At 45.5% G+C, this 20,283-nt stretch overlaps 1 protein-coding gene across 2 annotated transcripts; it reads left to right on the top strand.

The window, feature by feature from the left end:
• Positions 1-5,700: 5,700 nt before the first annotated feature.
• GREM1 (gremlin 1, DAN family BMP antagonist) lies at positions 5,701-18,480 on the top strand. 2 transcript variants are annotated; one of them, XM_024568459.4, is made up of 2 exons: positions 5,701-5,877; positions 14,976-18,480. In XM_024568459.4, the coding sequence occupies exons 1-2, from the start codon at positions 5,711-5,713 to the stop codon at positions 15,529-15,531; spliced, it is 723 nt and encodes a 240-aa protein (XP_024424227.2). In that variant the 5' UTR covers positions 5,701-5,710; the 3' UTR covers positions 15,532-18,480. The 2 variants fall into 2 exon arrangements, with proteins under 2 accessions (XP_024424227.2, XP_045058019.1); XM_045202084.3 differs by lacking the exon at positions 5,701-5,877 and adding an exon at positions 7,005-7,652.
• The last annotated feature ends 1,803 nt before the right edge of the window (positions 18,481-20,283 follow it).

Raw genomic sequence — 20,283 nt, 5'->3', positions numbered from 1 at the left:
ACTGGGTCAAAAGGGAGTTTCATTTTTAATTTTTTGAGAACACTCCATATTGTTTCCATGGTGGCTGCAGCAATCTGCATTCCCACCAACAGTGTAGAAGGGTTCCACTTTCTGTCTTATTAATTTTTAAGAGAAATCTATTCTGGATATAAATCATTTGACTTTTATTTGATCATTGCAAATATCTTTTTCTTTAAGAATTGTTAAGTTCATTATCACATACTTTTTTTTTTTTTAGGAAGGGCATGCAAGGTCAGTTGCAAATGAGAAAAAGGGCTTTTTTCTTCTTGAATCCACTATCAGATGGCAAACATAGCAGATGACATGATAATACTGTATATAGAGAACCCTAAAGATTCCACCAAAAAAATTACTAGAACTGATAAATAAACTCAATAAAGTAGCAGGATACAAAATAAATCTCCAGAAATTGGTTACATTTTTATATGCCAATAATAAACTATCAGAAAGGAAAACTAAGAAAACAATCCCATTTATTATTGCATCAAAAATATCTTGGAATAAACTTAACCAAGGATGTAAAAGACTTGTACTCAGAAAACTATAAGACACCAAAGAAAAATATTGAAGGTGCAAATAAGTGGAAGCCTTTATTGTGTTCATGGATAGAAATAATTAACATCATTAAAATGCCCACACTACCCAAAGCAATCTATAGATTTGGTGCAATTCCTATCAAGATCCCAATGGCATATTTCACAGAATTAGAACAAATATTTCAAAAATGTATACCACAAAAGGCCCTGCATAGCAACAGCAATATTGTGGAAAACAAAGTTGGAGGAACCACTCTGCCTGATATCAAAGTACACTATGAGGCCATAGTAATCAAAACAGCATGGTACTGGCATAAAAACATACATACAGATCGATGGGATAGAATAGAGAGCCCAGAAATAAACCCATGTTTTTATGGTCAATTAATATTTGACAAAGAAAGTAAGAACATACAATGGGGTAAAGATAGTCTATTCAATAAATGGCCTTGTGAAAATAGGACAGATATATGCAAAAAAATGAAACTAGACCACCTTCTTACACCATGCAGAGAATAAACTCAAAATGGATTAAAGACTTAAATGTAATGCTTAAAACCATAAAAATCCTGAAAGATAACATGTACAGTAAAATCTTGGACATTTCTCATAGCAATATTTTTTCTGATATCTCTCTTTGGGCAAGGGAAACAAAAGAAAAAAATAAACAAATGGGACTACATCAAACTAAGAAGCTTTTTGCAGAGCAAAGGAAACCATCAACAAAATGAAAAGACAACACACTGGATGGGAGAACATGTTCACCAATAACACATCTGATAAGAGGTTAATACCCAAAATTTATAAAGAACTCATACAACTAAACAAGAGCAAAAAAATCAATCCAGTGAAAAAATGGGCAAAGGATCTGAATAGACACTTCTCCAAAGAGGACATACAGATGGCCAACAGACATATGGAAAGATGCTCAAAATCACTAATCATCAGAGAAATGCAAATTAAAACCACCATGAGATATCACCTTACACCTGTCAGAGTGGCCATCATCAATAAATCCACAAAGAACAAGTGTTGGTGAGGATGTGGGGAAATGGGAGCCCTCATGGACTGTTGGGAATGCAGACTGATGCAGCCACTGTGGAAAACAGTATGGAGTGTTCTCAAAAAATTAAAAGTGGAACTGCCTTATGATCTAGCCATTCCACTTCTGGGAATATATCTAAAGAAAACTGAAACGCTTATTAGAAAGAATATACACACCCACATGTTTATTGCAGAGTTATTTACAATAGCCAAGATGTGGAAACATTCCATGTGCCCATCAAGAGGTGACTAAATAAAAAGAAAAAAAAAAAGCTGTGGTACATTTACATAATGGAATACTGCTTGGCTGTGAAAAAGAAGGAACTCTTACCCTTTGTGACAGCATGGGTGGACAGAATATTATCTAAATGAAATGAGCCAGTCGCAGAAAAGACAAATTCTGTATGATTTCACTTACATGTGAAATCTAGTGAACAAAATAAATAACAAAATAGATAAAAACCAAATAGAAACAGACTCATAGAGAACAGACTGACAGCTGTCAGAGGGGAGGGGTTTGGGGGCTGGGTGAAAAAGGTGAAGGATTAGCAAAAAACTCTCACAGACACAGACAACCGTATGGTGATTACAAGAGGGAAAGGGGGGTAGGAGGAGGTGGAAGAAAGTGAGAGAAATAAATGGTGATGGAAGGAGACTTGACTTGGGGTGGTGAACACACAATACAATATACAGATGATGTGTCATGGAATTGTACAATTGAAAGTTATATAATTTTTTATCCAATGTCACCCCAATAAAGCCAATAAAAGTTGAAAAAAGAAATCATATATAAATATATTCACATATATACATATATTCACATATACCTATATATACACATCCACATTTATACACACACGTACACATGTACATATATACACACACACACATAATGGAATATTTTTCATTTTTAGAAGAGAAAGAAATCCTGCCATTTCATACAACATGGGTGGACTGTAGGACTTCACGATAAGTGAAACCAGTCATACAGATCAGAGAAATACTGTATGATCTCACTCACTGTGTGGAATCTAAAGTGGTCAAACTCTGGGTACGGTGGTTGCCAGCGACCGGGAGGTGGGGCAACAGAGAGAGGCTGGTGCAGGGCACACACTTTCACGTGTAAGATTAGTAAGTTCTGAGCTTGGTTATGGTTAATAGGACTGTAGGATATGAACGTTTGCTAAGACAGTAGGTCTCAAGTGTTCTCACCACACACAAAAAGAGGGCCACGCTGTGAGGCAATGGCTGTGTTAATGAGGTTGATGGTGGTAATCCTTTCGTAATGGATATGTACCTCAAATCATCCTGTTGCACACGTAAAATATATATGCAGTTTTCATTCGCCAATTATACCCCAATAAATCTAAAGGGAAATAACAAATAGAGTGCTCAAAGAGGAAAAAACACTAGATGGCAAACACAGCCTCACAATTAGTTTGAGCAGCCACAAGCAGCTCTGGCAGCTCTAAGGCAAACTTCCCTGCGGAGGCCTTCAAGGTTCACCCCTGGACCTGGAGAGCAGCTCTCTCTTGGAGTCGCGGGAGTTGGACGCAGAAGCAAGTAACAGCTGCGTGAGCAATGGAGAGAAAGGGGCTTTTCCTTACCGGCCAGTAGCTGAGCAGGATCCCCACAGTCCCATCATTCGAAAGTAGTTTCTGTAAGTGCAGCCTATCATTTACGGATCATTGTTTCGGTCTCAGGTTTAACATTTTAACTCCGACTACATGGAATTATCCTACTTCTTTCCCCTCTTACTGAGGGCAGGTTTCAATTATGTAATTATGGTTAAAGAGGGCTGAAGCGCTTTTACTCCTGTGCCTTATCCTGATTGGATAATGGTTTGCAATGACTGCTTGAGAGCCGTGGAAACACAAATATGAGGCAAAAGGCTTGGATATCTATCTAAATATTTATGATCACACTAGACAATGAGCTGCGAGGTGAGGGCCTGTGTGTATCACGTCGTGTGGTTATAGCCTCGGCATTCCCGCTCGGTTGCTAATCCCAGTCAGTGGGGATGCGCTGAACGTGCCCAATCCACAACTATTTATTGAATCTTAATTTTATTTTAGACACTTTCATGTAATCAAAGTGACAAAGATAGGCAAAGCCTCTGCCTTCAAGGACTCAGTGAAATGGGGCGCAGAGTCGTGCGGGGGAGGGGAGGGAGGGGTCCGAATGTTTCAGTTGGACGATGTGGTGTGAGAAGCCGCCCGAAGAGGGACGGGAGTGACGGTCAGCGTTCGGTAGACGGAGTGACGCAGACTGCGCTGCTCGAAGCCGCAGAGTCCGGGCTGCGAAACGGCGACCTCCAGTGCAGCGGGTTAGCGGTTTCTTCGTAGTTTTGTTTGGAGTAGCTTACATGAGTCTTGAAAATAAATGACTAAAGCATTGATTCTCAGAGTAGAATGAGTTAATGAATTTGCAAAATACGTTCCCTTTCCTTTGGAGGAATAGTTTACACAGAGAGGACAGTTCGGTGGTGGGCTTGGCCGACTGTTAATTGCCAGTGTTTTGTGTATTTCGGACTCCCTACCTCTCCCGCAGCGACCCCGCCAGGACGAACCTGCAGGCCAATGCAAACTGCGCTCGCGGGAAGATTCACAAAAATCGTGGAAGGCTTTTGAAGTGCAGCGCTGAGCCCACGGGAGGAACTGCCGTTCGCACAAACAAAACCCTCAGACACAGAAGATTCTCTACATACAGAGTTAATGCAGATTTCCTTCTCGTTTCATTTATTTGGAAAGATCCCTTTCCAGCTCCTATAGCGTCTAGTCAGCGTTCACCGCGGACTGGCCACCCCCATCGCCCGCCTAAACAGGCAGTGGGGGGAGTCATCTTGTTTGGAGGCTTTGTTTTGTTTTCTTAGCCAAGTACTCAAATCACCAATGTTTCTTAAGTACCTTTTGATGGGTTTCATTGTTTTGTTTGTTTTGCTTTAGTCAGTGAGTGCAGAAACCTTCAAACTTCCTTCTATAACAAACTTTTTTCAAAGCCACCAGCTGACCCGTCTGCGGCGGGCGGGCGGCAGACAGACCTTGCAGCCGGGTTGACTTTTGCGCGGGTTCTGTCTTCCGCAGAAAATTCACCGCCTCTTTTAGGAACCAATTTTCAAGCTCAAAGAACAAATAAAAAAGTGTTCGCCCATCTTTCGAAAAATATGCTCTTGGTATGTTCGCCTCTATTCATCGTGTTCTCAGTAATGAATACAGAATGTGACATCGGTTTTTCACATTCGGAGGTTTTGTCTTAAATTTCTGGGAAGTTATTTCCTCGTCCGACGTTTTATTTTCCTGATTCATTAATCTCTAACACGGTGCAGAAAACCTCCTCTCCTGGCGACGGTTGTCTCCCCTTTTAAAGGGGTTAGGAGTGGAAAAGCCGACTGTTGAGGGTCCTTTTAGGTGCACTCTCCCGCCCCCCTGTTACTCCTTTCTGCGCACTCACGGCCCAGGCCTCCAGCTTCTGAGCTGAAAGAACCGGCGGCGGGCGCGGCACAGAGGGTGTCGAGCTGGCGACAGGCTCCTGACGGCGGCCCGCGGGCCCGCCGGGGTTAACAGGGGGCGCCGGGTCAGCGACTTCGAAGTTGGGGGCCTTGCGCAGAGCCGCGGCGACCGCTGCACCAGAGCATCTCGCAGCCCCGTGCCCTCCGCGGCGAAAGAATCGCCCGATCCGTCACGGTCCCACGGAGCCTGCTCTTCCCCGTGCGGTCTCCACGACCCAGCCCGTCCCGGGGCGCACGCAGGCGAGAGAAAAGCCCAGGCCCGGGGCGGAGGAGGAATGAGGGTCCGGGGGCCTGGGGGGGATTTCCTCCTGTGCTTCCCCCTCCAACGGGAGCGGAAAATGTGATTTGCTGTGCATTCCAGGCGCGGTTCCCTGGGGTGACCTCTCCCAGCCGGCCTGGGCGGGGGGAGCAGACAAAGCGGCGAGGCAGGCGGAGAGGGGACCCCGCGGGGAGGCAGGCGGGGTGCCGGGGGCGGGGGCAGTACCGGGAAAGGGGGGGCGGATAGCGGGTCCCGCGGCGGCGGCGGCAGCGCTCGGCCAATGGAGAGGCGAGGCCCTCCGCGCCGCGCTCGGCCGCCGGCTTTTAAACGGGGGACGGCGCGATGCCCCGCACTCGGTGCGCCGTCCGCCGCCCGGGCGAGCAAGTGTGCAGCCAGCGCGTTACTCTCTCGTCGGCTGACCCCGCGCGGAGCCCCGGCGGCTCAGGCCGCGGCCGCACACTGCGCCAAGCGTCGAGAGCGCCAGCCGCGACTACCCGCCGCATTGACAGGTGAGCGAGGAGGCGAGGGGCCGGCTGTGTGTGCGTGCGGATGTGTTTGCGCGAGCGCAGAGGTTTGCGGAGCGACTCCTGCGTTCTGGTGGGTGCAGACGCGCGGCAGCCCGCCTTGCGGATGGACGGAGGCCCTGCGGTTTTCAGGGGTGAACCGTGCAGGGCCATTGCGGGGTTTCCTGCCAAGGCCGCGGTTGCCATGATCTCACCTTGTGCGGTTTAAAGGGAAAGGCTGGGAAGGCGGATGTCCAGAGCGAGAGCGGAGGCCCAGCCTTCCATTGCCACCCCCCTCCCAGAGCCCCGCTAACGCGTTCCTAGTGCGCGTGGCAGCTGCGGCGCCCACCGCGCCTGCACTGCCAGGGCACGCAGTCCCCCGCAGCCGGAGCGCGAGCACGGGGCTAGAGAGCGGAAGCAGTGCGGGACCTGCAGCTGCGGGGCAAGTTAAACTGAGAGGGTCCCGTGCATTTGAGGAGGGTCGCTGGGTCGAGGCTACCCCTCGGGGCTCCAGTCGGAGGGCGGTGAACGATTCTACCAAGCGCTGGAGGATAGGTCGGGAGAATCAGTGATTGGGAACATTTGCCCGTCCTCAAGGTGAGATGGGCCCTCGCTCAAGAGCGGGGCACTTGGTCCCGGACGCGGATTCCGGAGAGCCCTTAGTGCTCACACCGCACGCACCCACGTGCTGGTTGCGCACTCGTGGGCACTCGCTTCCCTGTTTTAGGCTTCTCCCCGTTACACGCGCGCCTGGGCTAAACCTTGGACGTCCAGACTCCAGCAGCGACAACCCGTCGGGTCCCACATCCGCGGGTACCCCTTAGTGTGTGTGCTACAAGCCCCATCTCGCGGCGCCTTGCTGATCCTCGCTAGCGACGGACCACGCGGGACTGTCGGCCGGAGGCTGGTCACGTCGTCCTTCCTCCTCTCCCGCCGCCTAGTTCATACCGCGGACCGCGCTGCAGTCTGGGAGCAAGGGCGGGGGGTTCGGGGCTTTGGGGCTGTCACCTCATCAGCCACAGTCATCAGTAGACATTAGGCTTGGGAAGTACCGCGCCCCTGCGCTAGCTTGGCATTGTCTTAGGGTCCCAGCTCTGCTTTGGGGGCGCTCCAGCCTGGCTTTTCTCCTCAACAACAGTGACGGTCCCCGGGTAACGCGGGGGCAAACTGGAGGTGACCAAGGCTTTTCAGTAAAGCTCTTCCCGCGCACCTAGACCTGGCCTGACTGTCCCCCCCGGTTGAACTCGCCTGCTGCCTTCTGTTCCCCCGCCGACGCCGAACCCAGGCTCTTTTAGGCAGAAATGTAACCTCAACGTTAGGGGTTAAAATTTCTTTAAAAATGGTGCAAGGACAGAGAGGCGACCATTGGTAGGTAATTAGATCTCTTGCTGCAAAGTGCAGATCTGAGTGGTGTACGCCTCTGTTTATGTTCCCCTTCGAGATGTTACCAGGACAAGAGTTGATTTAAAGTAATACATTGTGTTAAGTGGGTCACCAGGGATTTAAACTGTCCCAGGGACCCCAGAATAGTGGCTTCCTTCTGGCTGTTACACAAGTTAAATAAATAGCAGAGAAGAGGTTAAGATAACCCCGTCCCAGGGTGAGGAGTCTTCTTTCTCCCCAGGGCTTTCCAGCGCCCTCTCTACTTTCTTCTTCCTTTTTCTGGAAGTGGGGGAGGGGCGTAGGGATTTGAAGGGGTTGATTTTTCAGAGCAATGAGGAGAAGATCTCAAGAAAACTACAAATTATCATCTCCTTCCTGGCACACCCGAGTCCACCACAGTAAGTAATTTGATTACTGTCATTGGATAAATTGCACTCTCCGATGGTTAACTAATTATTTCAGGGTTCTCTAGTTCCATAGTCTCTCTCTCTCTCTCTCTCTCTCTCTCTCTCTGTGTGTGTGTGTGTGTGTGTGTGTTTAACCCCCGGGTCAGTTAGAAATTAAAGTCTTTTGTAAACTTTGTCATTTCACAGGTTTCCTATTTTCTTAAAGTTCATGTTGAGTGAAATGTTTTGGTAACTCATGATCTATAGGGAATCCAAGTTGGCTAACAGTCTTTATGTGAGTGCTTGGTTATCCAGGGAAGAATAGAAATGTAATTAAGTCCCCACATCTCTGAAGGAGAATTTTCTGCCTGCCTTGTCTCTAAACTGAAGCCCCAGCCTTAAGTATTAAAGGTGATATAACTCCAAGAACGTTTAGCCACAGACCCCTCTCCCAACAGCAGCAATGCTGTGGAGCACACCCCAGAACAGAGTTAAGAACAGGGAACCTAAGCCTTTTATGGAGCGGAGTGTGGGAGGAGGTGGGGGAGGCCACTGGAGCACCCGCTGGAAGGCACAGATCAGGCAAGTCTCACCAGCCCGTGGAATACATCTGCAAGGAATTTTCTTTCATTTTAACATGTGCTCTTCGAAAAGCAAAGTCCAATAGTAATTCCTGAGATGGGGAATTTTCTTCAATGTGAACATGAAGATAAAAGAGATAATTATTTGAGTTTAAGGTATTCTTCAAATTTATTGCGTTAGAAACAAGTGCACATGTGCCTTGTTCACTGCTGTGCTGGGCGCCCACAGCACAGTGGGTAAGGACACGTGTTTGGGCGCTAGATGGGACAGGACTCCAGCCTGGGCCCTCGTACTTGGGCACTGTTTGACCTTGGGCAGATTCCTAACTTCTGAATCTGGATTCCCTGATTGGTAAAATAAAGACAATATTCTCTATCTCATATTTTGTCATGGAAAATAAATGATAAAATTTGCTCAGAATTTAGCATAATAACCTGGCATAGTAAGGGTTTAAAAATATAGGTGATGCTTATTATCAGTGGTGTATTGGGAGAGAGAGTGATGTTCTACAGTGCCAGCATATATTACAGGGTGGTTCTGAGATTCAATCCTAAATCCCACTCACACAGGGACCCACGTGCATCTTTCACTACGAGGCAGAATGTATAACTTGGCTGTCTCTCCATCGTCCTGCTCAGCAAACATTTAATATTTATTTCTTTCTAACTGATTTCCTGTTGACCGCAAGAGTTCTATACAATCATTACCTTTTCTCTCTCTCCTCTCTCTCTCTCTCTCTCTCTCTCTCTCTCTCTCTCTCTCTCTCTGTCTCTCTCTCTCTCACACACACACACACACACACACACACACATCCTCCTATGAGCTTAGAGTTCCTGGGATGCCTAACTACCAGGTGGTCTTTTCTCTGCCCCATGCAATCTTAGGCCCCAGCCTGATTTAACCTGAATGAGGTTCAAGATGAGGAGGCTGTGGGGAGGGGACCTGCACCGTGTGCAGGATGAGACTTTCCGTTCTCCTGGTTTGCCGAACACCGCCTCTTCCTATACAACTTGCCTGGAAAAGCACTCAGTATATTCTTAAATTCTTTACTTAATCTCTAAAAGTTGACCATCTTTTTAAAAAGAAAAGATCAAAATAAAGTAACCTTGCCCTTCTCAAAGATTTAGTCCTGAGAAAAAGGAGTAGGGTATTCTCAGATCTGGCTTGCACTTGAGTATTTGCTGTTTAGTTCCATTATTTTTTTAAGCTGGGAGAAAAATTTGATGCCGTGACTGTTGAATGTCTTTCTAAAACTTTATTCACCAGGAGGAATTGATCAGGCATTGAGGCACAGATATCCGGCTTGGTGACCATTACTCTTGACTGTGATTCCCACTGAACACTCTATTTAACTGATGACAAGCAGGTCAGTTAGCTAAAATGAGAAATATAGCAAGAAGAGGGTGGAAAGGAACTGGCCTAAATTTTCCCAAAGACACCAAGAACACTGGAAATGGGTCATACACAGCATTTTCGATTTTGATCCCTCAGAATTAGATGGTGTATTTGTTGAGTCTTGGAAAGACCAGAATAAACCACCATGACCCACACAGGACAGAGGTGGTCTGTCTGGTTTAGCTCACACGCAAAGATGTTTGCCCTTGATAACGAAGGGAAACGTGGAGGAAGGCATCAGGTAAAGGAGACCTGCTTTGAGAGGATCTCTATCCTCTGGGACAGGTGGATTGGAGGGGAGGGAGGCAGTAGTGAAGGGGAAAGAAAGGTGGGGGCGGCATGGGTCTTGCCGGTGGGGAATAGGAGCAGAGAAAGTCCATCATGACAATGAGGTCCCATCACTTGGAGAAGAAAAGCACTAAGGCAGGGTTTGAGAGGAAGAACACTGTCTGTACAGGAAAATTAAGGGAGGCCTTTGGGTGTCCTGACCTACTCTGGATCCATGACTTGCAGCCTTAATTTAATGACATGAGTGGGCTGTTTCATGAGTGCAAATCTCCAAAAATGTTTGCAGCTCGTGGTTGGACATGGGTGATGATTCATAGGAACCTAAATCTGGGTTAGCATTTGGGTTGAGTTTTGATAATGGGGCACTCTGCTAGGTGTTGATGTGGAAAAGAATTGTCCTCAAGGAATTCGCATCACCTTGATTTCCTCCATGGCTAAGATATTTACAAAGTGCAGCTCACCTCGTGGCTGCACAAATGGGATTTCAAGAGCAAAATGGTCCTGTGTTCTTCACTGAGTCATCCAGGCCAGTTTGTATAGAGGGAGGCTGGGGGACTGACCACAGTGACTTGACAGGGCAGTGGTTCTGGCGCTGCTTCCAGTGCTCATCCCTCGCCTTACTCACGCGGAATCGGCAGAGTCCTTCAGAGCACTGCTGTTCGCTAAGAAGCTGAGGTCTTTGTTGATTGAGATTCCAGAAGGTGGTTTTCACTCCTCTCCAAATAACTAGTTAATAAGGTTTTAAGAACTCCAAAACCTCACAATTATTAATGATCTTTGAAGAGTAGGCTTTTTAAAAACGAGAAACCATTTCATAATATTTTCCATATCCAATCAAAATCATTTGGAGACAAATTTACTTTTCTTATTAAAAACAAAAAAACAGCCTGTCATTCTAGACCCCTTTGGCTTATGGGGTACACATGCTCCCGTAGGAAGTCTGTCCAAACTAAAACTGAAAACCACAATAATCCACTTTTCTACTTTCTGCTTTATTGTTGGTTTCTGCCACAGTGAAAACAATAGCTTCAGTTAGAAAATAAAACCCACAGCATTCCGCGTCGGATCAGGTAGAAAGAGGCGGCTGTTGGGGTCTACCGGGACTGGAAGGCGTTCTCTGTACTGAGGGAGAGAACGAAAGGGTCGTGATTGGCTGTGCTGCTCCTTGGTCTGTGGGAAGGTGTTTTAAAAGGCAAAGAATGAGAACTCTGTAAATCAATGTGGCCTGTAACAGTCATTCATTTAAGGGCACCTACTGTGTGCCAGGCACTGAGGATAAAGTGATGAGTAAACCCTTGTGACTCTCAGATTAGGTATTTATTTAATTACAGATGTGAAAATGCCAGGAAGTAAAAACTGAGTACAAAGAAGGCCCTGAGTTGGTCTGCAGGAAAAAGTGACATCTTTAGATAGATGTGTGTGGCAGGGGACGGCCTCCTATGTGAACTTGTCACATGCAGTCAACATGGTTCCCAGTCAGTCTCAGATTGGCCTCTGTGATTGGCTCTGACCCTCTTAGTCAGGGAGGGCTGGATTGTCCTGGAGGGATGGGGGAGATCTTGGGTGTAGGTCTAGGACTGTCTTCTGTGCCCCTCTTTGAAATGGGCTGAGACTGCCCTGGCTGGGTAGCTCAGTTGGTTAGAGTGTCATCCCTGATAAGCTGGGGTTGTGGGTTTGTTTGACTCCAGGAAGGAGCACATAAAAGAAACAACCAATGAATGCATAAACAGGTAGAACAACAAATTGATGTCTTTCTCCATGTGTCTTTCCCCTTCCTCTCTCTTCCTCTCTTTCTCTGAGATTAATTTGAAAAGGATGGAGGGAAGGAAGGGAGGGACGGAGGGAGGGAGAAATTGCTTTAGTTTAGATCCTGGTCCTGAACCCTGTACTGAATACATAGTAGAAACTGGGCAAAAATGCATTTACAGTTGTGAGTACACAAAAGACAGAGTTTATTCTTATATTGTTTATTAATTATTATATTATTTATTTGTGTTACAACTGTAAACTTACTCTGCCCATCCCTGTGTTTGCGGAGGAGACCAAACTGCTATGGCTCAAGTTCTCCTGGTCTCTGGAGAACATCAGCACTGTTTTATAACTGAACTTCTCTCATGAGTGATTTTTTAAAAGACAAAACAAGGGAATTAATTTTTTTGTTGTTGAGGCAAAAAGGGCTCTGTTTAAAGAACAGGGATGTTGTAACATAAACTGACAAAAGCCAGGGTGTCTACAGTCAGAGCAGAGAGCTAAATGTCACATTATCAGCTCCAAACTTGAACTTGCCCCAAAGTATTAGGTTTATGTTGGGAAGATGGTGCCATTTAGGGATATTTTAAAATCAGTATTTTATTATCTTAATTTGACATTATCCTTAGGGTTGCATGGTCTTTACTTACAGAGGATGTCCCTTAAAGAACGTAGTTTCCCACGCTGCCTTTTTCTTTGAAAAGTAATCGTTCCTCTAGCTGATAGTACCCACGTGTAAAGGTCCTGGGCGGGGCAAGATGAGGTTGCTATAAATTGCACTTAGTTGTTATCCCGTGTGACACTGGTGCGCAGAAGAGAGCAGGGGACTGGGTGCTTCAGAGCTCTGTGCTGAAGGTCAGGAAACTGTGGTGGGGCCAGGGGTGGGGGGGGCGGTGAGGCTTCAGGATCCAGGTCAGGTTTGGTGTGATGTCCTAAGGAGGGAGGCTGTGGATTTGAAACTGCTCTCCTTGAAAAGAAAGTCCTTTCACACTTCAATAAGTCCCTCTGTGCCCCCTGGTTGCAAGGGGTACAGGTCTTCCTACTCAAAGCTTGCTCGGGAGGAAGACCATCTGAACCAGAATCTGCATTTAAACGGTGTCCTGGGAGACTGCCTGCACAGTCACATTTGAGAAGCTCTGGCACAGGACATGATGCTTCTCTCTCGCACCCTCCTTTTGAAAATATTCTTCTCCCGCTCCCCCTCCTCTTTCTCCTCTGTCTGCCCCACCTTGTCTGATTTACATTCCTTAGTCCATTCATTTCTTCCCCTCCATCCTTGCTTTACTGTTTTATTTGGGGGGGTGGTGGTGTCAATTTCCCCTCTGCTTCCCCTCTTTTAAAATTTTTTTTGTCATTGTCTATATGTCATTTCCCACTTTCATCCTTGTCTAAGTCCAGGCCCGTCCCCCATAGCTCACGGCCTCTAGTGCGTGCAGTGTGCCTGTGGCATATATTAATGTAAATATTTGCACACACCTGCTCTCTTGTGCCTGTTTTCTGCCTTCTAAATTTTATATACACACCCAGGTATATGTGAATGACATATTTCACCGTTTAAAGTAGAAAAATGTATATTCTTGTATAAAGAATGACATGATGAGTATCTACTCTCAGTTTAAAAGTGAGAATAAGCGAGGGGTCCAGAAGTCTCTGAGTTGCGAGATCCTCCTGGTAGAGTAGTGCGTCCTGTCTGCAGCGCTGTCGTACATTTGGTTAGTTCTCAAATTGCTTTCACTTTTACATCAAGTTTGATCTGAACAACCTATCTGGGGAGATAAGGTCTTTGTAGCTTTGCTTAAATGAAGTCATTTATTGAAAAGTAATGGAATTTTCCTCAGGTCAGATAGCAAGTTGCTGCTCCAGGATTTCAAATGGAAACTCAGTCATGACTTTTGGTCTGGTGCTCTTCTTGTGAAGTATTCTGCCTTCTGTCAAGCGCTTTCTGGTCTCCCCCGCCGGTCTCCTTCCCATGCCTGGTAACAGCGAACATCTCCTAAGTATCCAACCAAGTGAAGAGGCACAGCTCAGGAAGCACCAAGGCTGGTTAGGGGGAAAGACTGAGAGTTTCCTGGCAAGTGAAGCCCTACAGGCGGTGAGGCTAATTTTTCTTTGCTGTAAAGCAAGATAGAAAATGCTTCCCCAAAGAGATACAAGGTAATCTGGCATTGAAATAGCAGGAACTTATTAAATATTGACAAATACAAGATGAATGCAGGGGCCCTGGCCAGGTTGCTTAGTTGGTTAGAGTGTCTTCTCAATACTCCAAGGTTGAGGGTTCGATTCCTGGTCAGGGCACATACAAGAATCAACAAATGAATGCGTAAATAATTGGAACAATAAAAACCAATATTTCTCTCTCCCTTTCTCTCCCTAAAATCAATGAATAAAGAAATTTTTTAAAAGAATGATACAGTAAGTGACCATAATACAAAATCAAATGTAGCTGTTGTCAGAAGCCGGGAAGAAGTTCCTGTGGGAGCACAGGCGATGAAGAGATGGGCCCTGGCTGAGCTTACATCCTGACTTACTCGCTGTGGGACCTTGGGCAAGCCACCTCACAGTCTGGGGGCCAGGAGGGTAGTAGGAGTAATAGTACCAATTCATAGATATTGTGAAAACTGAATGAAATATTCCACATAAAATGTTTAACAGGTGCCTGATAAAGTATTAGCTGTGATTATAAGCACTGCTTAACCATGGGATACAGTAGGCGCTTTCGTCCACGGGCCGACATCATAGAGTTCGTGAACTCAGGTGGTCTAGGCTGCTGTGCCTCTAGGCTGTATGGCACCACCTATTGCTCCTAGGGCCCACGCCCATGCAACATGTTGTTGTACAAAACGCCACGAGATTAAATCAAGCACAAGAGAAAATGGTTTAATCAAGAGACGTGGCCAACACGAGATGTGTGAAGTTACTTTACAGCAGACATTTTTTCCTGAGTAGAAGGAATGACTCGAACACTAAAAACATACGCTGTAGGTGCATACACTAGTAACTCAGTCATGGACCATTATCAGTGTCTGGGGCCGTGCATAATGGTGTGTGCTGTCCTTTTAAACCACTGGCAACACAGTAGGTGTGTCCACACCAGCACTGCTGAGACACGTGAGTAATGCACTGGGCTCTGATGTGATGATGGCTCCAATGTCACTAGGCAGAGGGGAATTTTTAGCTCCACTACCATCGTACAGGACCACTTTTTGCATTTGCAGTCCGTTATTGACCAAAATGGCGTTATGCAGCACACAGCAATATTAATGTTTTAATTAATTAACTTCTCTATTTTTCATGTCTTCCCTCTCTGTTTCCTTCCTTTAGCATGAGCCGCACCGCCTACACTGTAGGAGCCCTGCTTCTCCTCTTGGGGACCCTGCTGCCAGCTGCTGAAGGGAAAAAGAATGGGTCCCAAGGTGCCATCCCCCCACCAGACAAGGCCCAGCACAATGACTCTGAGCAGACTCAGTCTCCCCAGCAGCCTGGCTCCAGGAACCGGGGGCGGGGCCAAGGGCGAGGCACTGCCATGCCTGGGGAGGAGGTGCTGGAGTCCAGCCAGGAGGCCCTGCATGTGACGGAGCGCAAATACCTGAAGCGAGACTGGTGCAAAACCCAGCCGCTCAAGCAGACCATCCACGAGGAGGGCTGCAACAGCCGCACCATCATCAACCGCTTCTGCTATGGCCAGTGCAACTCCTTCTACATCCCCAGGCACATCCGGAAGGAGGAAGGCTCCTTCCAGTCTTGCTCCTTCTGCAAGCCCAAGAAATTCACCACCATGATGGTCACCCTCAACTGTCCTGAACTACAGCCACCCACCAAGAAGAAGAGGGTGACACGTGTGAAGCAGTGTCGTTGCATTTCCATCGATTTGGATTAAGCCTGGACACCCACCCTGTCCTAGGGATGCAGCCCCAGGCAGGCCTAGAGCCAGACCTAAAGCAACCTGATTCGAACCTGGCTTAACCCTAGAGGCAGGAAGAACCACCAGCTGCCTCCTGAAAGGCACCTGCTAGTGCTTAGTTTGTGTGCATGAGTGTGCATAGGTGCCTGTGGCTGTTTGCAGACCCCAGAGGAAATACAGTCTCTGCTAGGGGGCACTTCCCATTACCTAAATGAATCTGCTTCCATAGGGGATGGCACAGAAAGCACACTGCACCCAAGGCACATTTAAAAGGCACCGGGCTGAGCTCTGCTTCTGCCTTTGTCTTCCACATGCCCTCCTGGGGACCAGAGTCTCTCTTTAGAGTGAATGTTAACAGAAGAGCCTGGTCCGAGGGCAGGAGACTTGTGTTAGTGCTGTATAAGACTTGGAAAAGGTATCTCAACCTGTGCTTGCTTCCTGCCTTCCTCCCCCTTCCGTAGTCAACTCCGTCTTAGGATCTCAGTGACTATTTCATTCTAATTTCCTATTTGCCAAGGGTTCTAAATTACCTCACTTGACCATGGGTGTAAATGTTTCCCATTTTTGGAAGACCCTACAGACTCTGGGGGAGGCTGGTGTAGGCAAGGGTAAGGAAGACGGAGGAGTGAGAGAAGAGAAGGATCGAACGTGAGGACCAATTGGACCCACTGGAATTCATTAGGGAGATGTGCAGGGTCTTGGAAGGCCAGCCCCAAAACACAGTGAGACCCCTGCATTAGTAAGTTTTTTCCTGATATTTAATGGAACCCAAGTGAACAGAGGAGAAATGAAACTGCAAAAAATAAAATCATTAACCTTGGCTGTCACTCTGATTTGCTGAAAGTAGTTGGAATCCAATACAAACCTAAAACATAAATACTGACCCTGCTAGTTTTAGAACCAAGTGAATGAGTTAAGCCAAACAGACCCTTCCCGCTTTGCCCCTCGGGTGGACAGTAAGTGTCCAGAAGCCCCCACAAAGGGATAGGAAAAGAACAAAGACCTCATAAGCAGAAGGTCCTAATTTCTTTTGCTTGGTTATAATCATCTCTTTCCCACTTCACTATTTCTGTGTAATGCTTCTGAGAGCCATAGTCTTTTGTTGTAAAGATTCTGCCTCTGCTCAGTGTGCCTGACAGTGAAGAACCAGGCTAAGAGGAGAGCGTTTAGGGCCTGCTCCATTTTAGCTAGTGTATTTTCAGTCTTTCTGTTTTAGCCATTGATAGGAGTTTGAGCTGGAGAGTAGAGGGGAGTAAGGAAATAAAGGAGATTGCCTCTGGCTAAGGAGTAGGTTAATGCTTGGGAGGAGACATGAGAAATGTGACTTCCTCTTCCTTTATCCTCTGAGAGTCTTGTGGGAAACTCCAGGTAAGAATTAGAGCATTTGGCTTCATAAGTGGTCCCCCTACTGCTGGTGGGATTCATACAGCATTGGAACTGTTCAGACCCTACCAGTAGAGACTGTCCTCTGGTTGAACTTGGGCTACTGATAATACCTGCCTAGGATTTATCTAATGGCCAAAGTGTGGTGTGGGTGAACCATACTGCATTCTGGGTTTGGCAAACCTGTTCTCTTGAAGCCTGAAGTTTTATATGTAAACTGCCCCCGCTCCCCCTAACACTTTTGCCTCATAGTGTCTCAGCCTCATCAGCCAAGTCATGTGGAACATGGGAAACAAACACCACTGACGTGCATTTAAGTTGCTCGTCAAGTCTCCAGCATTTAAAGATCCATCGCAACTAAAGAGTCTGTTTTGATATTATTTTTGTTTTGGTTCAGTGTTCTCCCATTAACAACTAAACAGGAACCATACTTTGAGGCAGAAATTATTTTGAACACCCAAAATATTGGGTCTAATTTTAAGACTTTTAAACTCACTACTGATGGTCCTACTACACTAGGCAAATTTGTGCAGGCATGGTGTCGGTGCCTTTCATATACACCGTGTGCCCCTGCCCCAGAGCTCTCTGTCGTCTACACCCTCCAGCAGACAACACAGGAGGGTTTAACTGAGCACACAACTGCTAAGCCCGAATTTTGAAGGTGGGGGAGAGGGAGAGAAAGGGGAAGGAACTGAAAATGTAAAACCATGCCAGAGAGGGAAAAAGACATTCAGAAGCAGCCAACACTGAATTTCTCTTGTTTTAACTCTGCCATAAGCATGCAACTGTATTTTAAAAAGAAACGACTTAAGTTGGCAGCAGTAACCTTTGAGTAGCATGTACCGTAGTCTTGCATTAAGTCAAATTTGGCTGAAGTAAAGAGAATTTCCTCAAAATGAACTTCACTGGGATAATTGGCATAACTGCCCTAAAAACACAACACTAGCCAAAGAAGGAACTGCCTGCATTTCTTACTGTGCCTATATTAAGACTAATACAAGTATGGTGTGTCTTCCAACATTTATTGAAGTGCCATATCTGTTACATAATGTATTGGAGTCACCGATGATGTGATGATATGTTTTTTCATTACGATAGTAGAATGTTTTTTAAATGGCAAGATATTTGCGATCTTGATCCTTCCTATTAAAATAATGCCAAACACCAAATATGAGTTTTATGATGTACACTTTGTGCTTGTCATTGAATGAGAAAAACACACAAAACACACATCTTGCAAGTCTGTAATTTCTTTTCTTCTGTTATTGTAGTTCATCAAAAAGTTCAAAATGTAAGTGAAAAATCTGGAGGAAAGGATAATTTCCACTGTGTGGAATGTGAATAGTTAAACAAAAAGTTATGGTTATTTAATGTAATTATTAATTCAAATCCTTTGGTCACTGTGATTTCAAGCATTTGTTTTCCCCTTTATTTGACTTCCTTTGAGTTGAGCAAAGAAGAGGCCGGCACGCTGTGTGCCAGGGGGCTTTCGCCTGGTCAGCAGGAAACAAGGTCTTCACATATCTGAACGTGCATCGCAGAGTCAGGACCTGAGCTTTTAGTATTTTTTTAATTGAATGTTCCTTAAAGGTTAACATTTCTGAAGCAATATTAAGAATAATTTTAAGTGTTATTTTGGAAGACTTACGATGTGTGTGTACAAACAAATAGCAGATAATAGTGAATAGTTCATAAGTCCTTTTAAGGAGAAATTCTAAAATGAGAAATGTATGTGCAGAACATTTATAAGTGACAAGTTAATGCTTAAGAGTGAAAGTAGTCTGCTGATTTGTCATTCTCAAGATATTTAATATCAGCTGCATTGTGTATTATGTCTGCTTTAATCATTTAAAAACAACAGAGGATTATATAAACTATGAGGTGCTTTGCTGTGTATGAGGATGAGAGGGGATTTGCTGGTATCATAAAAGTTAATTTGGTTTAAAGTTTTATGAATCTGTAAGTAGAATGTAATTTCACTCAAATTATGTTCTATATAACCTTTCCCAAAGAGCAATCAATAAATTGAACATCTCTGTGTGTGTGTGTGTGTGTGTGTGTGTAACTGGAAGTGTTTGCAGGGTGGAGGTGGTGCAAGGATTCACTTGTGGGAATGGAGAGGAAAACAATTCCCTTGTGACTTCAAAGGGAATTTATTTCTTCCACCTAGACCTTCCAGATCCCACTTGATGTCAGTGGGATCCCTCAGGCTATGGCACTTAGAGGCAGGGGAAAGCTGGTGTGCAATGGCAGGGACCAACCTCTTCCCCAGAGCTAGAGAGGAGTGAGAAGGGGTTATGAGAAACCTTCACATAGTAGAAGAATTGTCCCAGAAATGATAATAGCTTTATCTTGAGGTGTTCAAGGGAAAAATCAGAGAAAGATTTCGGTCTCAGTAGAAGGCAGATCTTCCTACTGATGAGAGTGACTTGGCAGTGCTGTGAGCTGCCATGAGATGGGTGCTCCCTGCCGTTGGAAGTATTAAACCACATGCTAGTTATCTTGTCAGGAAAAGTCACTAAGCAAAAAAAAATCCCACAAATGAGCAACAACAAACAGCAGCATTAACCAGTGCTGGGGAGGGGAAGAGAGGCTGATTTCAAGTTACCACATTTTATTACTTAAAATGCCCAGTTTTCAACAAAAAAGTGTTAGTCATGCAAAGAAACAAGAACATATGGTCCATATATAGGAGAAGAAACCAAAAGAACAGTCCCTTAGGAGGCTCAGACATTGAACTTATTAGACAAAGACTTTAAAACAACCTTTAAATATTCGAGAACTAAGTAAAACCATTCTAAAAAACTTAAAGAAAAACAGGAGAATAAAATCTCATCAAATCCTGAATATAAATATAGAGAAATTATTTTTTAAAAAGAAACAAATAGAAATTGTGGACATGAAAAGTATAACTGAAATGAAAATTTTACTAGAGGGGCTGAACAGCAGACTAGAGAAGGCAGAATAAAACTGAGAAACTTCCCCTAGACTAAGGGAGATGGAGGTGGAGTGAAAGACGACTCTATTAAAATCAGGAATGAAAGAACATTACCATGGACCTTACAGAAATAAAAAGGCTTATAAGAGAATACTATGCACAGCTGCATAGTATTCTCTCTTTTAAGCCTCACTCCTCTCTCTTTTGCTTCTGCCCCATATCTGGGCAAGCTGATGAGAAAGCCCAGGCTCGCCCTCCTTTGGCGCTGATGAGATGATCAAACTATCCCAGGGCCTGTCTGCATGTGAAATCCTCATCCCAGCCTCACTCTTGAACCACCATCAAAACTTCAAGTCAGTCCCTTTCCCTGCTCTCAGACCAGATTAGGAGGCCCACCCTGCTCTCCT

Source organism: Desmodus rotundus, chromosome 7, assembly GCF_022682495.2.
Source record: "Desmodus rotundus isolate HL8 chromosome 7, HLdesRot8A.1, whole genome shotgun sequence".
Classification (NCBI taxonomy): domain Eukaryota; kingdom Metazoa; phylum Chordata; class Mammalia; order Chiroptera; family Phyllostomidae; genus Desmodus; species Desmodus rotundus.
Note: the sequence above shows the minus strand (reverse complement) of the source record. Positions and strands in the feature narration are given on the sequence as shown.